This window comes from Aspergillus saccharolyticus, assembly GCF_003184585.1.
Source record: "Aspergillus saccharolyticus JOP 1030-1 unplaced genomic scaffold BP01scaffold_33, whole genome shotgun sequence".
NCBI classification, from domain to species: Eukaryota; Fungi; Ascomycota; class Eurotiomycetes; order Eurotiales; family Aspergillaceae; genus Aspergillus; species Aspergillus saccharolyticus.
This window is the reverse complement of record NW_020290643.1, coordinates 267,949-287,676: the sequence shown is the minus strand read 5'-3', so window position 1 is coordinate 287,676 and position 19,728 is coordinate 267,949. Positions and strand designations below refer to the sequence as shown.

Here is a 19,728-nt window from a genome sequence, read left to right as displayed (position 1 = left end):
AGTGGCAGGGCAGTGGGCGGCGGATGGAATGGCGGAGACAAACAGTCAAACTAAACACAACCAACTAAATTAAGTTACTCCGTATAGTAAGTTGAGTTACTTGCGTAAGGCGGGGAGAATCGCCGATCGTCACCGCATCCAGACAGTCCGCCCAAAGACTCTTCTTTTCTGGCTGTTCATCCACTGCTGCCCCCCCAAAACACCCCCAAACCCCACCACCACCACAGCAATCTTGAACTTGTACTCTTCCATTTATCCCCAAGCTTGGTCCTTTTGGGTTTCTTCTCTACTTGTTGGAGTTAAATAACTCTATCATTATTGCTCGAAGTTGCTGGTTTGTTATTCTTCCCTCTTCTCCATCTACTTCCTTTCCCCCTTTATTCTTTCCCCCCTCTCTCTCTCCCTCCATCGGTCTTCTTTCCGACGTCAACATTCCGATCAATCCTTTCTTTCATCGTATGATTCAACATGGCCACCAATCCACATGAGGTATAGTTTATTTTCTTCCGGCAATCCACGGCTTCCCGGATCAACTTCTTCGTTTCTGACTTCGTTTGGTTTGTGGTTGGCGTAGGAGGCGCTCACTCCACTGATCCAGAGGTGGCTGGAGTGGGACCAGGTACGTTTATCGATAGGGTCTGCGGCGGATCTTGAAACGTGAATATTAACGCCCCATGACAGGATCCATCTACCCGTGCCGAGATTGAGCAGCTTCGTGACTCGGGTGACTGGGTCGAATTGGCTTTGCGCTTGCAAACACGTAGGTTAAAATTGGATGGCCTTCTTGGATCATCCCCCCCCCCATTCATTGTCTCGATTGGCTCCTTCAGGCCCATTGCTTTTCGACGCTCTCTCCTAGCTATGTCTAATCGCATCTCGCAGGCATCCAATTCGGAACCGCGGGTCTGCGCGGACGGATGGCAGCAGGTTTCTCTTGTATGAACTCCTTGACCGTCATTCAGGCCTCCCAAGGCTTAGCCAAGTACCTGAAAACCCGCCACGGAGACATTGCATCTTACGGTGTGGTCATCGGCCACGATGCGCGGTATCACTCGGACAAGTTCGCCGCATTGGCTGCCAATGCCTTCATCGCACAAGAGATCCCGGTCTGGTTCTACTCGGAGGCCTCGGTTACTCCAACCGTCCCTTTCGGTGTAACCCATCTGCATGCTGCTGCAGGCATTATGGTTACCGCAAGCCATGTAAGCTTTTTTGTGGCAGGTTTATTGGGCAGCTCTGACCCTGGTGGCTAATTCACGACCCTAGAACCCAGCGCAGGACAATGGTAGGCCCTCACCACTCTACGCATCCCCTTAACTTGGTGATTGGAATTGACAGCGGCTGATGGACTGTGATGCAGGCTACAAAGTGTCTGAACGCCACAATTCCAACTTCTTTGAGTACCACTGACAAATCACAGCTATTTCAAGAATGGTGCCCAGATCAATAGTCCCATGGACGTGGAAATTGCCCAATCGATCGAAGAGAATCAAGTCCCATGGCCAACCGCCTGGGACAAGCTGCAGCCAAGCGAATACCTGCGCGACAAGATATACGAGAGTATCCTGCCACACTACAACACCGCAGTCTGGCAATACGCCGTAAGGGATCATCCGTCCTGCCGTATTCTTCACAGTTGACATCTTTTGCAGACTTATACTGTCCGTGAATGGAAACAACCGCAGCCGTTTGTCTACACCCCTTTGCACGGAGTGGGAGGCTTGGTATTTCCTGGGTTGTGTCGCTCGGTAGGTATCAGTGATTTCACGGTGGTGCCAGAGCAAGCAGACCCGAACCCGGACTTCCCCACGGTTGCCTTCCCAAACCCGGAGGAGCCTGGCGCTCTAGACCTGGCGCTGCAGCTGGCGGACAAGGAGGGAAGGCCTCTGGTGATTGCTCATGATCCAGACGCCGATCGATTCGCTGCGGCGGAGAAGGTGGAGTACGTATTACTGGTTTCTCAGTTGCTGGATCTGCGCTGACTGAGACCCCTTGTGTAGCGGATCGTGGTTTATCTACACCGGGAACCATTTAGGGGTCCTCCTTGCGTCACATCTGTTTGACTCCTTGGAAACCATCGACAGTGACACACGGGTTGCAGTCTTGAATTCCGCTGTCTCTTCTAGTATGTTGGAGAAGATGGCGAAGGCGAAGGGCATGCACTATGAGGAATCGCTCACGGGCTTCAAATGGATGGGAAACACAGCTCGCAGGCTAGAGGAGCTTGGCTACTATGTTCCATTCGCCTACGAGGAGGCTCTTGGGTACATGTTTCCCGAGGTGTCTTACGACAAGGATGGGATTTCTGCCGCCATGGTGTTCCTCCTGGCCGAGGCAAAATGGAAGGCAGAGGGCATGACGCCTTACATGAGATTGCAGCAATTGTTCAAGGAGCATGGCCACCACGAAACACTCAACACTTATTTCCGGTCACCCAGCCCCGAGGTTACAGCGACCTTGTTTAACGCAATCCGAGCTGGTCCCTTTCGGTCTGAGAAGTCACTTGGGTCCTTCAAGATTCATCGATGGCGTGATATGACAGAAGGATATGACTCAGGCACGGAGGATCATAAACCTAAGCTGCCAATCGATAAAACCAGTCAAATGTTGACTCTTTGGCTTGATCGCGAAGTTCGGTTCACATTCCGCTCCTCTGGCACCGAGCCGAAGGTGAAGAGTAAGTTGCGTATCTCAACTACACGTTCTCATTTGCTGACTGATGTGCTTTAGTCTACATTGAGAGCTCTGGTCCTTCCCGCGATGAGACTGTGAAGGCAGTCAGTGACACGTTCCTGGCTGTGCTGAAGGAATGGGTTCAACCCTTTGCCCCATCGATGACCTATAGCAGAGAGCTTCCCACATCCTCTGGGCATATCTTCAGGTTGGATTGAACTCCACGGCGGAGGAGATTGCTATCTAGCACGCCGTGAAACACATTGGGCATTACTAGCTCCTGTGGGGGCATAGGATGCAGGAGGCTTGGACCCCACTCTTGATTCCCGCTATTGCAAGATTGCTTGAATACAGCGCTGAGATACCACTACCACTTTTCCCGGAAGTAACTTGATCCTGAGTGTAGGTGATTGGAGATGGTCAGAGCCCAGACCCCAGGCAGGCATCACAGGAAAAGGCAAGGTACATGACATGCTGTGTGACATGGCCATGACATAAGTTATTCAGTACATTGGCTATCAGACTCGGCGAGGTTGTTGTTGAACCGCTTCAGTCAGGCAATACCGCACAGCCCAGCTGCAGCTTTTCATCTGTTGGGTCTTGGAAATAAATACGTAGAGTGACCACCGGTCTTTTCCTCTCATCCCTCCAACTGTGCGAATCAAACAAGGATTCTTTTCTCCCTTGATCATCAGTGGACTTCGCTCAACCATGCCTCGCACCCGAAACAATGCCCCTATTAACCTCACGCAAACTTTCAACACTCACGCTGACAGGGTGACCTACTACATTAAGAATGAGGTTCACCCTGCACCAAACAACGACAATGTCCTTGTCGGGATCCGTCCAGGGGCTCGCATTGTGCCTCTTGCCTCTGGTGCGCTCGTGCCATCCCCTCGCTGCCTTCGACCGTACGCGTGATCTCCTTCAGTCAAGCTCTTTTCATTCTGCCTTCTGGGTCGAAGCTCACGTACACTTACTGAGAAGCAGGGAAAGACGTATTGAGGACTGCTATATGGATGTCTCGCACTGCACGCACGCCCACCATCAATTCTGGCATCACCACGGCAGCAGCGACACCATCAGCTACCATCACCACCATACACATTGGCACAGCGACAACCGATTTAGCGAGCAGTATACCTTCACCAGCACAGCCACCATACACAATGACCATCGCCCACGATCTCCTCGGCAGCGCTGTAATCATCATACCTCCACCCAGACCTCCACCCGTTGCCGAGTCGGGGAGTCAGGGAACATGTCTGATCGCTTCGAAGTGGAAGTGGATGTGGATATTTCTGGGGGACTTTGTTGTGCGTGAAACCGCCACTTTCTGCCTCTACTGAGTCTGGTTCGATGTTTTTATCTATGATGCAGGTGTGGTGCATAGGCGATATGCCGGAAGTAGATTGCATAGCGCTTGTCTATGATTGTTCGCTCTTTCGTGACCGTATGAGAATGTGGTGCTAGTTCGGGGCATATCAGCTTCATGATTCATAGAAGGGGTTGTTCCTGTCGATGCTATGCTGACGGTCATCAAATGGACCAAAAACGCTTACAAGTGCTGCTTCCCTTTCACTTTTGCGGTTTGTATCCAAGTTTGATTGGAAGAAGTGGGTAGGCGAGTCTTTAGCTGCGAGTGATGATGCTACACAGACGGCATTCACAAGAACTAGATACACCAAGCCTACCGATTATGTCTGATATTTTTCTTACCTGTAGATTCTGGTAGCAGTTCATTAGAGTGCTCGTCATCTGCTGCGTTGCCTTTGTGAGCATCCCTCACGGCTGTAGGTGGTGATATCCTACTAAGGTGTCAGAGATAATATGACCCATGCCCAAACCAAGATAACTCGAGCAACAGTGACAAACGTCGACTACTAGCGGAGCAGCGATGCTGGTTGAACATTTCCAGCCGATTATACAAGACACTTCTTCCCTTCCCGTATCTCCCCTTGCGAGCCCTAATTCGGGGAAAAGCACCAGCATCTGATTAGGGGCTAGTACCCTTCGACCGAGCCGTTCGCTTCTTGAGCAGATCTCTTTACCAAATGGTATTTAGCGGAAACGGAAGCTAAAAGGATCCCATGCAGGTCTGCGTCTCACGTAGTAGCATACTATAGACAAGATATAGTAATGTAAAAGATCAGAGGTGAGCCGAAGTATCCTATCTAATCACACAGATACTAGAAATGACTACTATTCAAAGAAATGCAAAAGACATGGCAGTCAAAGACAGACCGGTCGATAAGTACCAATCTTTACATCACTTATCATGGGACCCACCCCAACTTAATCAGAGGCAGATTACTAGCTTTCACAGAGCTGCCTGAGTTGTTGAGAGTAACATTTATACTTATATATCATATCCCAGAGAAATATCTTGAATGATGCAGAAACAGACAAGGAATATGATGTCAAAAGTACAGCCTTCTTTCAACAAAGTCCGATGTGGTGTAATGGCTAACATCGCTGTCTCTCACACAGCAGCTCGGGGTTCGATTCCCCGCATCGGAGGATTATCTTTTGCTTTTGTTTTGTCTTCTCCGGCAGGATATCCTTCGTTGTTTTATTTATACTTTATATAGAAAGTTACATACTACTTGCTGGTCATAATCGTATGTCTTAATCAACTGATCATTGTTGGAAGGTGCCTACGGAGGAGGTGCCTGCCATATCGGGTATGGAATCGTTGCCCCCTTCCCCCCATCAAAAAAACATCTTTGGCTTTAGTGTGAACTTGCCTTTTGATATATCAGCCAGCAAGATATAAGATACGCAAAATGCGATTGAATTGAGCCCTGATGCGGGAAAATCGAACCCCGAGGTACCGTGTGATAGGCAGAAGAACAAAACACAAGCTAGGAAGCTGGCTTGCGGATGATATTCCGCTTAGCAGTTTAGATCAAATCTTTTGACTTCGACCTGGATCTGTTCTGCAATATAACACACTCATACACAAGTCGTAACTGCTTCGGAAGTTACGAAGATCTACTCACTTGCATCGATCACAAATCATCAACTATAAACGTCTGACAACAAGCCGCAAAGGAAGCAATATACATCATATTGTCTCTCACATGGCAGCCGGAAGTCCGATTCCCTTTTCGGAGGTTACGTTTTGCTCGACCTCTTCAAGATGCTGGAGCCCTTGGTTGAACAACAGGATGTGAGTCAGGCTTGGAGCAGCCCTAGGTAAGGACTAACTACTAGATCAACTCGGAACAAAGACAATAGAGAGGTATTCTTTTGGTAGTTTAGTAACTATTGTCCCGCCTCGCTTACCAAATATACCGGCAAATCGCTGCTAATCGGCTTGTACATCGTTCATCCCTGGTTGTGTCCAAGCATTACCTGCATTCGGCCCCTCGACGCCCTGTATCTGCAGATCCCACAGACGCTACACCAATTAGTACATCAATGTTTTCGTGAGCGGACAAGACACTCACCCAATCCATATTTGTTGGCGCGTTCAACATTTCCTCAATGACATCCAATGAAGCGAGCCCCGGGGTAACCCCGTCCATCGGCTGAAGATCCAGCGCGTTTAGCGAGTCTGCACTCTCCATCTGCCAGCTTCCGTATGCCGGGGGTTGGGCTACATATATGTCAGGACAAATGCATTGAAGAGCAAGAGGCCTGGATACTCACTTGGGCTGCCTAGCTTGTCGTCTTCCTCCGGCTCCCGATGCTGCTGCTTGACCCGGCGAAGCATGATCGTCATCGCAGCATACCCCAGCTGCGCGTCCGTTGACCGGTGCCGCATCTTAGCGAAAATCTGATGGGACATCTCCAATGCGGAAAGTAATTCCTCTTGGCCCTTGATCACAACTGCGAGGTCGTCATTGGTGCCTGCGCCGACTGGTGGTGCTACCCCTGTGCGGTTATGCGATAACTCCAGACAGATAATCATCGCCGCAAGCAGGTAGTCCGCATATTGAAGCGCGCTGGGAAAATGTCGATCCCGGTATAACAGCCCCCCCGGCTGCGTCTCATGGTAGAGATCCGCTTGGTAGCGTAGAATGGCCTTTGAGGAGCTCATACACACCCACCGAGAGTAGGCATAGCGGAGGTTGGTATGATCTTCGCCCAGGTACCTCCGATGCAGCACCAACCGCGATTTCAGGTACAAAAGCTCTACGGTGTATCGCCGGAGGATGATGTCCGAAGGGTCCGCGATGCATTGATTGATCGGACGCATCTTGAACGTGGCAGGCACTTGATCATGCGCCTCGTCGAGATGTCGATCGAGCGCCAGAGTCTCGTCATAGGTGATGGGCTCGCGCGAGTAAGCCAGATCTGATATCTTGCCGAAAATCGTCATGATTCGTGATTTGGACCGAGTGACGACATCAGAGTGAACACGTGCTCAGGGCGAGAAGGGGGTAGTGCCTCGGTGCTTTCGTCGAAATCCTCGTCGGATAAATTGCGAGGTAGGTCTACGTCATGCTGCCAGTCCTGAATGGTTCTAGGTACACCGATCTGGTAGCTAATGAGAGTGTCTAATTGGCAGAGAATGGTCCAAACCCGTCGACGCATCTCACCGTCAAAGGCTGACATGTCGGGGAAGTGCCTGGGGTCTCGGTGATAGCCTGCTCGCATGGCTAGGCGGATTGTAATGCCGAGGAGAAAAGAAACACCGACTTGCGCGTCGTCGCTTTGGAAGAACTCACACATGGTGTACAGGAAAAGCGCCTCGACTTTGTACCTTGCAGGCACGGTATAGTTTGCCTGAGCGAGACACTGGGCTGTGAGCTTACGCAATGAATTCTGAGTCTCAGCGGGGTTTTCGAACGACAGTGGCACCATATCTCCGGCGCGTTGATGGAAAGCAAATGTCATTGTGATGGAGGCCGATAACATAGCAAGCCACGACAGAGATACGTCCTTAGGATTGTCCCAGAATCGATTGTACTGCTGCTGTCAGTGGAATGTCAACGAAGATTGCCCGTCACGTATGTACCTCCTTCTGAAATGTTGGGATGTGAATAATAGCTAAACCACGTATCAGCTCGCCTTGTTAAGATTAGAACCGAACAGCAAGAGCCTACCAATAACAGGCTCTTTTGTACTGAGCCACCGTGCAACTAGTCGATCGGTTACCGACCGCGGCGGTATCTGTGCCAGCAGCTCCTCTTTCTTGAGGGTTTTGTGCAATCCCAGCAACAAGATCGGTGAGGTCGCGTTCGTCGTATCATTATGAACAAGCTCATCATCGGAAGGCACATCTTGCTCACGCAGATACTCCCTAACTTCGCTAATCTATCCATTAGTCAGCTGCGTCCATACAGAGGCCACTGGAGGAAAATAACCACTCGACCTATGCACGACATACCTCTTCTAGAACAGCTCTCCAATGTGCCCCATCAATATACCTCGTTTCCGCTTCCTGGGCCACCAGCTTTCCAGGGGGGTCTGACGGAGAATCTTCCGGTGTCAAGGTACGTGACCTTGATCCCGGTCCCGAAGATGGTGTGTGCTGGTCCCCATTGGTCCCATTCTCTCTAGTGGTAAGCCCTCCACTCCCCACGAAAGGGACATTACCTGCATGGTTCGATTCCAGACTATTGAAGTTCACCTCTTCCCGCTCGATCCCTCCAGCATTTTGTTGCTCGCCCCCAGCCTGCTCTAATTGTCGCTGCTGCGTAAGTGACAAGATCAAGTTCTCCAAGTGCTGCAAGCGATCCTGAACATGAGTGGGACTCGCCCGCCCCTGCGTCTTCCCCCGCGGTCCGCGGCCGACGAAAGTGCAGGAGCTGGCCTCGCCGCGTTTTCTGCAGTTGGTGCACGGGTGAGTGCGACAGCATTTCAACCTATGACGGCATTAGTAACGGCTGTTGTGTTCATGGGTCTTAAAGAAAGAGAAGACTGGAGGAGGCGAGGGTGGGTCACTTGCTTGCGTGCTCTACATGCTGTACAGGATAGTTGTACGCGAGTGCGTTTGCCTTCTTTCGGGTGGGGTGCGTTATATGCGTCAGTCATTTGAAGGTTGATGTCTTGAGATGCGACAGCTATAGTCCTGAATACTTCGAGTTAGTAGATATATCAAGCGAGTGAGACTGCTAACTTGCAAATCTTCTCAGAAGACTGGTTGGTGATCATCAAGATGATGAGATGGGCCTGTGATGGCATGGTGGGGATTCGCTCGTTATCGCCCGTCCAGAACTAGTGGCCTTATCTCCGGTTAAGTCCGCCCTTATACTCCTCGATACTTGAACTGCACCTGGTTTTCCCCATAAGTCGCCATCGACCACGGAGCTCTTCCGGAAAATTCATCCAGAAATGAGAATACGTAGCGATTCGGAATATCTTTGCTAGACAAAATGACACTTGAGAAGCCGATTCGATCTTTTTGCAAGAGACGATGTTTGTACGGGGTTTGCCTCATACCCTTGGTCCTAGCAAGACTTAGAAACAGAATCCGACCATGTTAGCACTGCCTTTTGCTGACATAAAAGATTCAGTCGATTAAAGTGTTTTATTGGGGTCTGGTTGCGCGCTACTAGTATTACATTGAATCTGAATTAAAATGTGGCGAGCAGTATGCAGTGGTTTATGGCGGACTCGAGTAGCCGAATGTGGTCAAAATATATAGTATGCTCAAGTAGTAGTTAATAGGCACCAGCTCCTGATCATTTGGAACCATCGCATTAACAAGCAATGCGCATAAGAAATCTTACTGAATATTCTCTAATCATCATAAGTCCAGAACTCAAGATGTCTCAGCACTAAAAGCGCATAGTACGATCTGATCAGGTACAGAAGTATAAACCGCGGAACCAACTCCGCCTCGGAAGCGGACCCAACGGGCAAATTGTACGCCCCCAGAAAAACACCGAATGCGCGAGCCATCACAACTGAACACAGTACATACTTTCCTCTCTCTCATCACTTACACCCCTCCACTCCTCCTGTCCTCACCAATCCCACAGCATCATAATGCGCATACCACTCCTATCCACCACGCGGCATTTCAAGCCCACCCGCCACCTCGTACCCCAGGGCACGCAACACTCACTCTCAACACTAACCACCATTCCCCTCCGTACGACCACCCCGACGAGCACTCCGGGCAAGCCCCAATCCTCCCCTCCCACAAACCAACAACAACATCGAACCTTCCTCTCCTCCTTTCTCCCCGGCAACAGCCCCAATGGCTCCAACAACAACAACAGCGATCCCTCCTCCCGCACCCGCCGCCTAACCGCCACCCGCACCCTCCCCTACCCACCCACGCCGCTCTTCGAAGTCATCTCCGACGTGCAGTCCTACGCCTCCTTCCTCCCCTTCCTCACCGCCAGCACCGTCACCCACCGGGACCCCACGACGCGGTACCCGACGCGCGCCTTCCTGACGGTGGGCTACGGCCCGCTCAGCGAGACCTTCACCTCCAAGGTGGACTGTGACCCCGAGCGGTTGACGGTCACGGCGCAGAGCGGCGCGCGCTTCGGTGTGGAGAAGAAGGACGGGCAGGATGCGCCGGCGGCGGCCGCCGGGGGGTTCGGGGGGTTTGGGTTCCCCGGGGCGGAGGAGGGGATCTTTGAGTATCTGAGCACTAAGTGGGAGTTGGCGGATGTCACGGCGGAGATGGGAGGCAGTGGTGCTGGTGCACCGACCCAAAAAATGACCAGGGTGCATTTGGAGATTGGGTTCGAGTTCAAGAATCAGTGGCATGCCACCATGATGAGTGCGGTCGAGGGCCAAATGGCTGGGGTTATGATTGAGGCGTTTGAGAAGAGGATCGGAGAGGTGGTTGGGCGGTGATACGGGGGGTATTAAGTAGGGTTTAGAAGAAAAGAAAGAATAGCCATGGTCCTGGTCATCTATTGGCACACAATATTCAAGAGACACTTTCTTTTCTTTTTCATGTCTAGATTCCCAAGGAAATGCTTGTACTTAATTAGACCATCAATGCCAACATCGAATCAAAAAAAAAAAGAGAAACCTATGTGTATAATACAATTTATCAAACCAGCAAACCGGACGGGCGAGAAGAACTAGAACATGTGCAGAGTTTTCTGGAAGCTGGCGTTCGACGCGCGCGCCCCCCGGTTCACGCTGATCTTGTTATAGTTGTCAACCACCACCTCCCAGTTGATTCTGGACCACCACCGCTCCAGATACTCTTCCTTGCCAGCAATACCGTAGTCCATCATCCAAACGTGCTCCCAAGTGTTGACACACAGAATCGGCTGTACATCGACCGCTCCGGGAGCCATCTCCTTCTGGGTGGGCGAGAACGAGCCCATGGCGCCGGCGAACTGGTTGCCCAGCGCAGTGTCGGGCGTGTGGGTGTTCATGTCGACCGCCTGGCGGCGCGAATGAGCGGCCGGGTAGGGCGAGCCGGCGTTGTAGGTGCAGAAAATGTGCAACATGCCCTCGCGCTCCAGGTTCTTGGCCAGCCAGACGAAACCGGGGCCGAACATCGCGTTGGCCGTGGCCAGGAAATCGAGCTTCAGCGACTCAACGGAGGAGCACGATTCCCGGATGTCTTCCTCAAGCTTGGCGGGGATCGGGGTATTGCGGGGCGACTATTTGCTATGCGATTAGATGGTGCTTTCGTGTTAGGACGAATCGTTCAAGGTCTGGGCCCGTACCACGCAGTTGAAGAAGAAGTGATTGTTGTGGGCCATTGAGGCATAGTTGAAGACTGACGCCATCTCCGGGCGCCGGGAGTACTTGACCAGCAGTTCTCCGGGCTTCGCATCGGCATCGATGGTGTCTATTTGATCGGGTGCGTGTTAGAGGACGAGCGAGTCGCACCGGCCGAGCAAGGTCCGCGGAGCCGGTAACTCACCCTGCGTCAATAGATTCAGCTTATCAACAAGTAGGGACTGGTATTGTGTCCAGGAGAAATCGTAGGCTTCAGGTGACAAAAATCCCGGAACGCCCTCCTTTTCGTACTGCTCCTGGAAGGCGAGTTGAGGCACGCGGTGAATGGCACGGCTCTGGATGCGTGGGAGCGCGGAGACGGACTTCTGTCCGCGCTGTTAGCTGAGGTGCCCAATGCGGCCAGAGCGAAAAGGAAAAGGCTCACCTGCGTGAGGGAAGAAGCCGCACGCAGCGCAGGCTGCGGCCGGAGAAGTCGGTTCAACATCTTGATCTGAGGGTGGAGGAATGGGGCAGGGGAGGTCGTGCTTGACAAGCAGCAATTGAGTCCAAGTCCGCAGAATTTCCTCCGCTCCAGAGTGAGAGATTCCCTCTTTGGGAATGGCGGGAATGAGGTAAGCGGGCGCCAGCATCGGCCAATCATCATGCGGGGATCTACTTCTGCATCAAACCGCCAAGCTTGAAACACCATCATGGATTCAACAGAGCAGCATCTTTTACGCGCCGGTCTACCTGACAATCTGCAACAGTCAAAACACCTTCTCATCCAGTCGGAGCCCCGAGGACCCGTTCTGGCGCCTAGACCTCTCTTCATCATTAGTCCATCGACCATGAGCCCCATTCTTCGTCACTATTCTGGGATTCGGCGCCTGCTACTCCGTACTACCGTCCTGGATCTTCAGATCCTAATAGCATGATGCGTGCAGAACAACTTGGGCAGCAAGTCGCGCTGGAGAGGAGGGTGATTTTCTTCAGGACCATGCTGACTGCAAGCCACTCTAAAGCGCTCTTTGTTCGACAGTGGCTCGGTTCGTCGTTTCTTCCACTTTCAAACCCATTGTCTAAGACACTCTCTTTCAGACTCACAACACTCTTTGACTGCTCCTCCAACCACTTTGCAAAAGCATATACCCGCGATTCCCTTCTTTTTAATTCTTCTACTATCTTCTTTCGTTCGACAAACGTCTTTTGAGGTCATTTCAGACCCTCGCTAGTACAATGACCACGAAAAAGAGCTCCTCGCCAATGCTACTACTGCTACTTGGGCTGCTCGCATCCACGATATCGCCAACGCAGGCCGTTGGAATCCTACTACCGCGAAGCAGCGACACCTGTCCCAGCGACTACACGCAATGCTCTGGCAGCGGACTTCCCAGCACATTCTGTTGCCCCAGCACCTCCACCTGCATCAGTCTCGACGACGGCAGCTCGGCCATCTGCTGCCCAGCCGGCCAGAGCTGCGACTACATCGAGCCCATCACCTGCGACGTGCAACTCCAGAACGCAACCTCTCACCCAAAGAACAGCGTGCACACGACCCGGCTCGACGATAGCCTCGCGACCTGCGGTTCGAAATGCTGTCCCTTCGGCTACACCTGCACGGGGGACTCCCTTTGCAGCCTGGACACCTCCACCGCATCCACCGCGACCGCATCCACCGCCAGCACCACCAAAACCTCAACTTCATCAACTAGTAGCACCATCTCATCCTCCTCCTCATCATCACTAGCAACAGCCATCTCCGCCACCGACCCCCGCGTCTCCCAGTGCTCAGACATAACAAACACCACTACAACAGCAACCGCCCTGACCAACTGCCCCAAATATCCCACCGCCGCCGTCCTAGCCGGCTTTTTCCCCGGCGCCCTCCTCGGCGTAACCGCCACCCTGCTCTCCCTTCTCCTGTACCGCAACCACCGCCGCAAACATCTGCCCCCATCTGCCAAGGTCGCCCAGTTCACCCGCCGCTCCGCCAAGGGCACCCTGATTGGGATCTCCTCGCCCATGCCCTCAGCTGAGACCGCCTGCCGCACCGACTTCCTCCTTCGGCGGACGCAGTCCCGTGCCTCGAAAGCCACGTCCGCCGCCGGGGGCTCTCGTCGTTCGCGGTCCCGGTCCCGGACGCGCTCGATGATCCAGAAGACCGGCGGGCGCGTGCGGAGTCTGTTCAATCCCCAGAACCCCGTGTATCAGCGGGAGGGGACGAGAGCTGGGGGTGCAGGTGGTGCAGACGGGCCGACAGGTGGGGAGACGGCGCTGGTGCCGGAGAAAGGTGGCGGCAGGGTGCCCGTGCCGGTGCCGCCGCTGCCCCTCAACATTAATGGCAATCTGGTGGTGAAGCAGACGCAGGAGGGGAAGGCGGGTGGAAGTGGAAGTAATGGGAACGGCGGGGTGAGTACGTATACGTATAGTACGGCACCAGTGATCCCCGCTCTGCCACGCACCGAGAGTATCCGGGTGTATACGCCTCCTGGTGTGTTTGCGACGACTGGGGTCTTGAAGCCAGACGCGTACCCGACAAACCCCAGGGCGATGGAAGCGTTTTCGGAGGAATCGGAGGGGGCCGGGGGTAGTGGGTTGAGTCGGGGGAATTCGAGGCTGGGGTCGCAGCGGAGATAGACACGTGGTTTGTGCTCCTCGATGTGCGTATGTACCTAGTATATTAGTGATGGTGGTGTTTTGAGTATAGCGTTTCCTTGTTTGTTTTGGGTCTTTTTGTCTTGTTTTTGACGGCTCCGTTGCATGATCATGCCTCTGGTATGGCTTAATTTTAATACTCCTGCTCATCAGTTTAGCAAGCTATTGGGTAGTATGTCTTGCCGCGCGACAGAGAAAAAGAAGTTGCTTGAATGAGACTATTTACTGTACAACTGTGAACTATGATACCTGCCGGGCCTTCCGCAAAGCGATCGCCTTCTTGACCTCCTTTAGTAAGCCGACAATGAGAGGAACGCCAATAGGTCCCAACAGAGGCAAATACACAGCCACCTTGTGCTCGTCCGGAAAATACATCTGGCCCACCATGCTCTTTTCAAAGAAGCTGCGCTCGGCCGCCGTCTCGGCAACTCGAGCATCCGCGAGCGCGGCTTGGAACCGTCCCCGCCGGAGATGCTCACACGCTGATGTCAGATGAGAGAGTGTCGTCGCCACAGATGTAGCCACAGTGGCAGGAATGGGAATGGATGGAAGCGACTCAGTGAGCCGGGCGAGGGAGCCCATAGTAGAGGAAGCAGAGAGGAGCAGGCTCGCAGCGCGAATGCGGGTGAGGGTCTGCAGTCGGAAAGGCAGCGCAGCCGGGGTGGCAGGTGCCCCGAGCAGGGTGAGGAGTTGATGGGAGAATGTCAAAAAGGCGGTTTGAAGGTCTTCGCGCGAGAGGTGACGCAGCTGGGTGCTGTTGGCGGGATTGAGAAGAAAAACGCCGCCCCACTGAGGGACGACCCAGCTCGTGGCCAGGCTGTCCTTGACAACCAAAGGGGACTGCGCTGCTTCCGGCACGTAGAGAATAAAATTGATAGTCGGGCCCGGACCTATGCTGGGGCTGAGAGGCCATTCAGCTGCGTTGATGAACGCACTGAGATCTTCAGGCTTCAGAGTCCAGGCTGCGTGCTCCTCATCGTATTCGGGCGCGGGTGCCGTAGGTGCAAAAGTCGCATACAGCTGCACCTGCGTGTCGACTGTGAAATTGCTGATCGGGGAGAAGGCTTGCAGCAGCGGGACGATGTATTCATGGACTGCGGCCTGGATGTCCCACGACGAGGGTTCCGCCCCGGGAGTGAACAAGGAAAAGGCGAGGTGATAGGTATCGGCGTACTTCATGGAGCGTCGGAGGCGCTTGGCGATGCTCTCCGCAAGCTGGGGAGAGATGGAGGAAAGCATAGCCGAGGGCGACTGACTGGTGGCTGCCGCACCGGTTGCAGGACTATCTGACAGGATTTGCGCAATGATGGCCTTCTCCTCGGTGAACAGCTGCTGAAGCTCCCCGGCGATATAAGCGGACAACGGTGGGTTGACTGACGACAGGGGCGGGACCTGGCTCGGAGTATAATAGACATCCAGTTGAGTGGTATCGTGCTGGAGTTCAGACTTGGGGTTGACCAGATCTTCTTGTAAAAGGAGACGCACGGTCAAGGCCGTGTCTGCCGGTTCTTGTAGCGGGTCATCGCCGTTATCGTTCGATAGCTTAAGCCGTAGATGATGTGCGGAGAATTCATTTAGGTCATCGAGAGTATGCTGTGTCGTCCGGACCAGGTGCTGGGCCTCTGGCTCAGGCAGGAAGGGGGTCTCGACTCGAATCTCCAGTGGGAAAACCGGACGGCAGGTCTAGGGTAGGAGACACCAGTCAGCCAGGTATGCATATTTGCGGTCCTGCGATGTTTACCTTTCCATCGGCCCAATCGATCATGTCCGGGATGGGCAAGGAGGCTCGATAGATTGAGGTGGTCTTCCACCAAATCGGAAATCCCAGAAAAATGATCACAGCCCAGAAGGCTGCAATGACCTTGAATCGCGTCCGTATAGCCTCCGGTTTCTCCGGGGGCGGCGGACGCTGCGAGGTGGTACTGACGGTCATGATGTGGTCGGAGTGAGCAGAGACAGTCTGAGATGATGACAGGTCTTCATTCTTGGTGCTCATGACCAGGGCATGCTTTGAGGTAGGTAGCGTAATCTGGCGCAAGACCAGATGGGGGGAAATATTGGAAGGGAGTTGGAGTTCTTGGAGTTGATGCGATCCATTAGTAGTGGAGAGGCGGGCGGAAGGCGGAGAGAGGCCACGGGTTGCCGATGGTCATCAACGCAAAGTCAAGCTCTACAGGAAACTACTCAAAATCCTGGTTGGTTCAAATTAAATCAGATTGGGTATCTAGTCGTTGCGCCATTCCATGCAGGTACTACAAAATTAGAAAACTCATCCCACCGCTAATACTCCTTTTCGAAGATCTTCTGAATGGGCTTGGCAGCCTGCCAGGGGTTAGCACATCGCTAGTAACTTGCCCGGGCAGAGACTTACGTCAATGAAGCGCTCCAAATCCTGGTCCAAACTGGCTAAGTCCTCCTTGCGTTTGTTGTTTTCCGCGATCAACGCCTGTTTCCGCTTGAGAAGCTCCTGGCGCGCCTGCTCCAGCTTCTCCCGTTCGGCATGTTCGTGATTGATGCGAGCGATCATGAGCTCATGCTCGTCCGATTCGCGGTGTTCAGGGTGTAAGGCGAGGAACTCCTCGAGCGGGATCAATGGGAGGGCAAGGTATTTGTGACTGCGATGGTCAGGTTAGCATTCCGTGGGGATCAAGTTGCGGCGTTTGCAGAACACACTCGTAAGACTCGCACGCAGCGATTTCCCCAGTCAGATGTCGCTGCTCGTAGTAGAGATTCTGCAGTTGCAAATGGAGGCGATCGATTTCCTGGCGGGCCTCTGCGGTCGCCTGTTTGGTCTCACGAACGCGTAGAATAGCATCCCGATTGAGACCACGTAGGCGGGCCAAGAGAGCGAACAGATGCTTTTGTTCCTTGGACGCTGCGAGGGCGCGTTGCTCGGAGTCAGGGTAGGAGTCAGCCGATGGGTCAAGAACGGCGAGCAGCTGCATGCACTGATCGCGGGTTTCAGCGCTCAAGTTGAGCACAGGCAGCAGGGACGGGTTGACAACAATGTCCCGAATGGCCATGGTGAGAGAATTCCTGTGCGTCAGGTGAAAGTCGCAGTTGGCTGCAAGTGGAAGAACGGAGGTATGGTAGGTGGTTCGGAGGGTGGCTGGTGGCGAGAGCGATAAGAATGACCCAACGTGGAGGCAATCCGGGCGCTGATGGGCTGAAGTGAATTCTGACAGCAGGAAGGCGGCGAACTGAAGAACCAAACGGGAAAAGGATAGGGTAGGGAGTAGATAGTTCCTTAGCAGTTGAGCCTTTCAAAAAAGTGGATAAATTGTGAAGTAGTCAAGTAGGATTATAACTAAGGGTTGGCGGGGAGGGGGAAAAGGATACTAATAGATTATTGATGGATTTAATATTGTTCGGTTCCCCTCTTCTGCTTCTCCTGCTTCTTCTTCTTCCTCCTCCTCTTCTCCTCTCCTCTACCTACTAATTACCTAAGTCTCTCCCCTCCTACGAGGTGTCTCTCCTTTTTCTTCGGGATTATAATTATTATTGTTACAGTTTCCTTTTCCTTTCCTTCCTCTCCACTTACCACCTTAGCGTTTGTCCCTTGCAGCCAACCGAGAGTTCTCTAGTTTTGGCCAACCTGCAGCTGTATGTTCGAACTGCTTCGGTCGTCCCGCCGATTCCCGATCTTCCCGATCTCCACCCTCAACCTTGATCTTTTCCTCCCACTGACTCCTCCTCCTCTTAGCTCCTGTTCTCTCTAGGATATGCGATACAATCTCTGCACATAGTTACGGGTTCGATTGACGGTTGCAACGGCGTACGGTACATACCATGGCTTGCTCAGCGCAATCCATGACCATCGAGTCATATCCCGAGGCAAATACCTCCGCTTATGCGACTCCCTCAGAGGAGACCAGCTTGCTACGGGACCGTCGGCGGCGTCACTCTTTTCACACGGCTCGGAAGTTGTCCTTGGACTATGACGCAGATGCGGTGTTCCTGAGGGTATGCCGCCGCTGCATGCATACCGTGTCATGTGTTTGGGCTAATGAACCTAGGTTGAACTTTTTCTAACAGAGCTAGAGCGACGACTATTGTGGATCGAGCAATATGGCAAGTCCCATATGGACCAAATCGATGCCAGTCTCCGTCGCGGCTACGCCACGTTAGAGGCTGTGCGGGACTCTTGCTCTCACGCCTCCGGCGAGCTCATGGGCAGCGGCAAGAAGCGCGCCAAGATCTTGGTGGACACCCTGGAAGACCGCTACAAGGACGCTCTCGCCACGAAGGAAACATTAGAGCAGAAGGCTCACGCCGGTGTCCGGCTGATGGAGTCCTTCCTCGTCGAATTAGAGTCCCGTGCTCACGCAGGATGGGATCGCGGTCTGGACGGCGCGTTGGATGGGGCGTGGAAGGCGATGGACTCTAGCTTGGTACATGCCCGGGAGGTGGTTGACGAGGGTATGGAGCGAGCACGTCGGGCCAAGGAGGCGATGAAGGAGAACATTGACCGGGCGATCCTGCTGGCCCAGGAGAAGCGGTTGATCGGCTATGCGGACCTCCCGCACCCGTGGCGGGTCAACCCCCACATCCTCGAGGGATACCGGTTCACGCACTCCAAGGTGGAATGCTTGACCTCTATGTTCACCTTCTCCAACGAACTTGTCAACATCTGGTCACACCTGATCGGCTTGTTCATCGTGCTGTCTGTGGCATTCTACTTTTACCCGCTGAACCCCAATTTCCACCTGAGCACCAAGACGGATGTAATGGTGGCAGCCGTCTTCTTTTTCGCGGCGTGCAAGTGTCTGGTGTGCAGCACCTTGTGGCATACGATGAACAGCATTGCCAGCCAGACGCTGATGGAGCGGTTCGCATGTGTGGACTACACGGGCATCTCGATGCTGGTGGCTGCCTCGATTGTGACGACCGAATACACCGCCTTCTACTGCGAGCCCGTGTCGCGGTGGATCTACATCCTCCTAACGATGTCCCTGGGTATTGGCGGAGTGATCCTGCCGTGGCACCCGACTTTCAACCGGGCGGACATGGCGTGGGCACGAGTGGCGTTCTATGTTTCGCTCGCTCTGACCGGGTTTGCGCCGCTGGCGCAGCTGACGTACACGCGAGGCTTTTTCTGGTGCCTCTACTTCTACGCACCGGTGGTGAAGAGTGTGCTGGTGTATTTCGTGGGGGCGTGTGTGTATGCGTCGCAGGTGCCGGAGCGGTGGCGGCCGGGGTTGTTCGACTATGTGGGCGGCAGCCACAACATCTGGCACCTTGCAGTATTGGGCGGGATTCTATTCCATTACCTCGCGATGCAGGACCTTTTCGCGGGGGCGTTCAAGCGGGCTCAGGGTGAGTGTCCAAACGTGATGAATTAGGGGGGCGCGGAGGAGAATAGAGGGGAATAGACTTGAGAAGGGGGTTAGCTCTTTGACTTGTACATATTGGAGTTGCGGATATACAAAAAGTCTAGCTGGACTTAGCTTGTTGTGACTCTAGCGCTATTTTTTTTTTACCAGTTATTTCCAATATATGCGATTAGCGCAGGGGAATTGACCGATGGGTGAAGCGTAGTTGAGAGGCTGTTGAGGATCAAGCAAGACGGACAAGTCCCGTCGGTAGACCCCATCTACCAGGCCATAGCTTGTACCAAGACAGGCAGCGTTGGATGATCGTTATGTCCGGATGATGCCCCTCAATCTATTCTTTGATATGCTTAAGTTCAGCCTCGACTAACGCTGCCGACAGGATAGTCTAGACTAGACTCCCTTTGCCAGGGTGACCATCGATGGCTGGACAGCAGCAGGTTTCGCTGGATGAGGATGATAGTGTTGGCAATTT

General features: G+C 53.3%; 9 protein-coding genes and 1 non-coding gene across 10 annotated transcripts; 6 read left to right on the top strand and 4 right to left on the bottom strand.

Annotated features, from left to right (window-relative positions):
* Positions 1-468: 468 nt before the first annotated feature.
* On the top strand, positions 469-2,891 carry BP01DRAFT_385331 (phosphoribomutase PRM15; the record flags this gene model as incomplete). The annotated part of the gene is made up of 10 exons (XM_025577583.1): positions 469-489; positions 575-619; positions 682-760; positions 883-1,202; positions 1,267-1,285; positions 1,361-1,370; positions 1,421-1,601; positions 1,653-1,942; positions 2,001-2,677; positions 2,731-2,891. 10 exons carry the CDS (start codon positions 469-471, stop codon positions 2,889-2,891), a joined length of 1,803 nt encoding a protein of 600 aa, XP_025428658.1.
* Positions 2,892-3,384: 493 nt separating this feature from the next.
* On the top strand, positions 3,385-4,022 carry BP01DRAFT_368069 (uncharacterized protein; the record flags this gene model as incomplete). Its single annotated transcript, XM_025576489.1, has 2 exons — positions 3,385-3,550; positions 3,664-4,022. The coding sequence occupies 2 exons, from the start codon at positions 3,385-3,387 to the stop codon at positions 4,020-4,022; spliced, it is 525 nt and encodes a 174-aa protein (XP_025428657.1).
* Positions 4,023-5,121: 1,099 nt separating this feature from the next.
* BP01DRAFT_t245 lies at positions 5,122-5,193 on the top strand. Its single transcript has one exon. It is a non-coding gene; the product is annotated as a tRNA-Glu (tRNA).
* A 576-nt stretch (positions 5,194-5,769) lies between these two features.
* Positions 5,770-8,776, bottom strand: BP01DRAFT_417903 (putative C6 transcription factor). The gene is made up of 8 exons (XM_025579283.1): positions 8,573-8,776; positions 8,012-8,489; positions 7,728-7,938; positions 7,640-7,671; positions 7,017-7,590; positions 6,328-6,975; positions 6,126-6,274; positions 5,770-6,076 (listed from the first exon to the last, which is right to left on the bottom strand). Exons 1-8 carry the CDS (start codon positions 8,656-8,658, stop codon positions 5,984-5,986), a joined length of 2,271 nt encoding a protein of 756 aa, XP_025428656.1. The 5' UTR covers positions 8,659-8,776; the 3' UTR covers positions 5,770-5,983.
* A 727-nt stretch (positions 8,777-9,503) lies between these two features.
* BP01DRAFT_359346 (ubiquinone-binding COQ10-like protein) lies at positions 9,504-10,553 on the top strand. Its single transcript, XM_025575656.1, has one exon. The coding sequence runs from the start codon at positions 9,616-9,618 to the stop codon at positions 10,438-10,440; it is 825 nt and encodes a 274-aa protein (XP_025428655.1). The 5' UTR covers positions 9,504-9,615; the 3' UTR covers positions 10,441-10,553.
* Positions 10,524-11,817, bottom strand: sod4 (mitochondrial 37S ribosomal protein mS42). The gene is made up of 4 exons (XM_025575655.1): positions 11,714-11,817; positions 11,474-11,654; positions 11,274-11,398; positions 10,524-11,207 (listed from the first exon to the last, which is right to left on the bottom strand). Exons 1-4 carry the CDS (start codon positions 11,771-11,773, stop codon positions 10,674-10,676), a joined length of 900 nt encoding a protein of 299 aa, XP_025428654.1. The 5' UTR covers positions 11,774-11,817; the 3' UTR covers positions 10,524-10,673.
* A 552-nt stretch (positions 11,818-12,369) lies between these two features.
* BP01DRAFT_346595 (uncharacterized protein) lies at positions 12,370-13,905 on the top strand (the record flags this gene model as incomplete). The annotated part of the gene is made up of 2 exons (XM_025573646.1): positions 12,370-13,472; positions 13,683-13,905. Exons 1-2 carry the CDS (start codon positions 12,505-12,507, stop codon positions 13,903-13,905), a joined length of 1,191 nt encoding a protein of 396 aa, XP_025428653.1. The 5' UTR covers positions 12,370-12,504.
* A 214-nt stretch (positions 13,906-14,119) lies between these two features.
* On the bottom strand, positions 14,120-15,992 carry PIG-S (GPI-anchor transamidase GPI17). Its single transcript, XM_025573645.1, has 2 exons — positions 15,665-15,992; positions 14,120-15,606 (listed from the first exon to the last, which is right to left on the bottom strand). Exons 1-2 carry the CDS (start codon positions 15,917-15,919, stop codon positions 14,164-14,166), a joined length of 1,698 nt encoding a protein of 565 aa, XP_025428652.1. The 5' UTR covers positions 15,920-15,992; the 3' UTR covers positions 14,120-14,163.
* A 130-nt stretch (positions 15,993-16,122) lies between these two features.
* On the bottom strand, positions 16,123-17,233 carry BP01DRAFT_359342 (uncharacterized protein). The gene is made up of 3 exons (XM_025575654.1): positions 16,597-17,233; positions 16,295-16,538; positions 16,123-16,245 (listed from the first exon to the last, which is right to left on the bottom strand). The coding sequence occupies exons 1-3, from the start codon at positions 16,944-16,946 to the stop codon at positions 16,204-16,206; spliced, it is 636 nt and encodes a 211-aa protein (XP_025428651.1). The 5' UTR covers positions 16,947-17,233; the 3' UTR covers positions 16,123-16,203.
* A 12-nt stretch (positions 17,234-17,245) lies between these two features.
* BP01DRAFT_325167 (putative IZH family channel protein) lies at positions 17,246-19,414 on the top strand. The gene is made up of 3 exons (XM_025572852.1): positions 17,246-17,526; positions 17,627-17,886; positions 17,940-19,414. The coding sequence occupies exons 2-3, from the start codon at positions 17,713-17,715 to the stop codon at positions 19,263-19,265; spliced, it is 1,500 nt and encodes a 499-aa protein (XP_025428650.1). The 5' UTR covers positions 17,246-17,526; positions 17,627-17,712; the 3' UTR covers positions 19,266-19,414.
* The last annotated feature ends 314 nt before the right edge of the window (positions 19,415-19,728 follow it).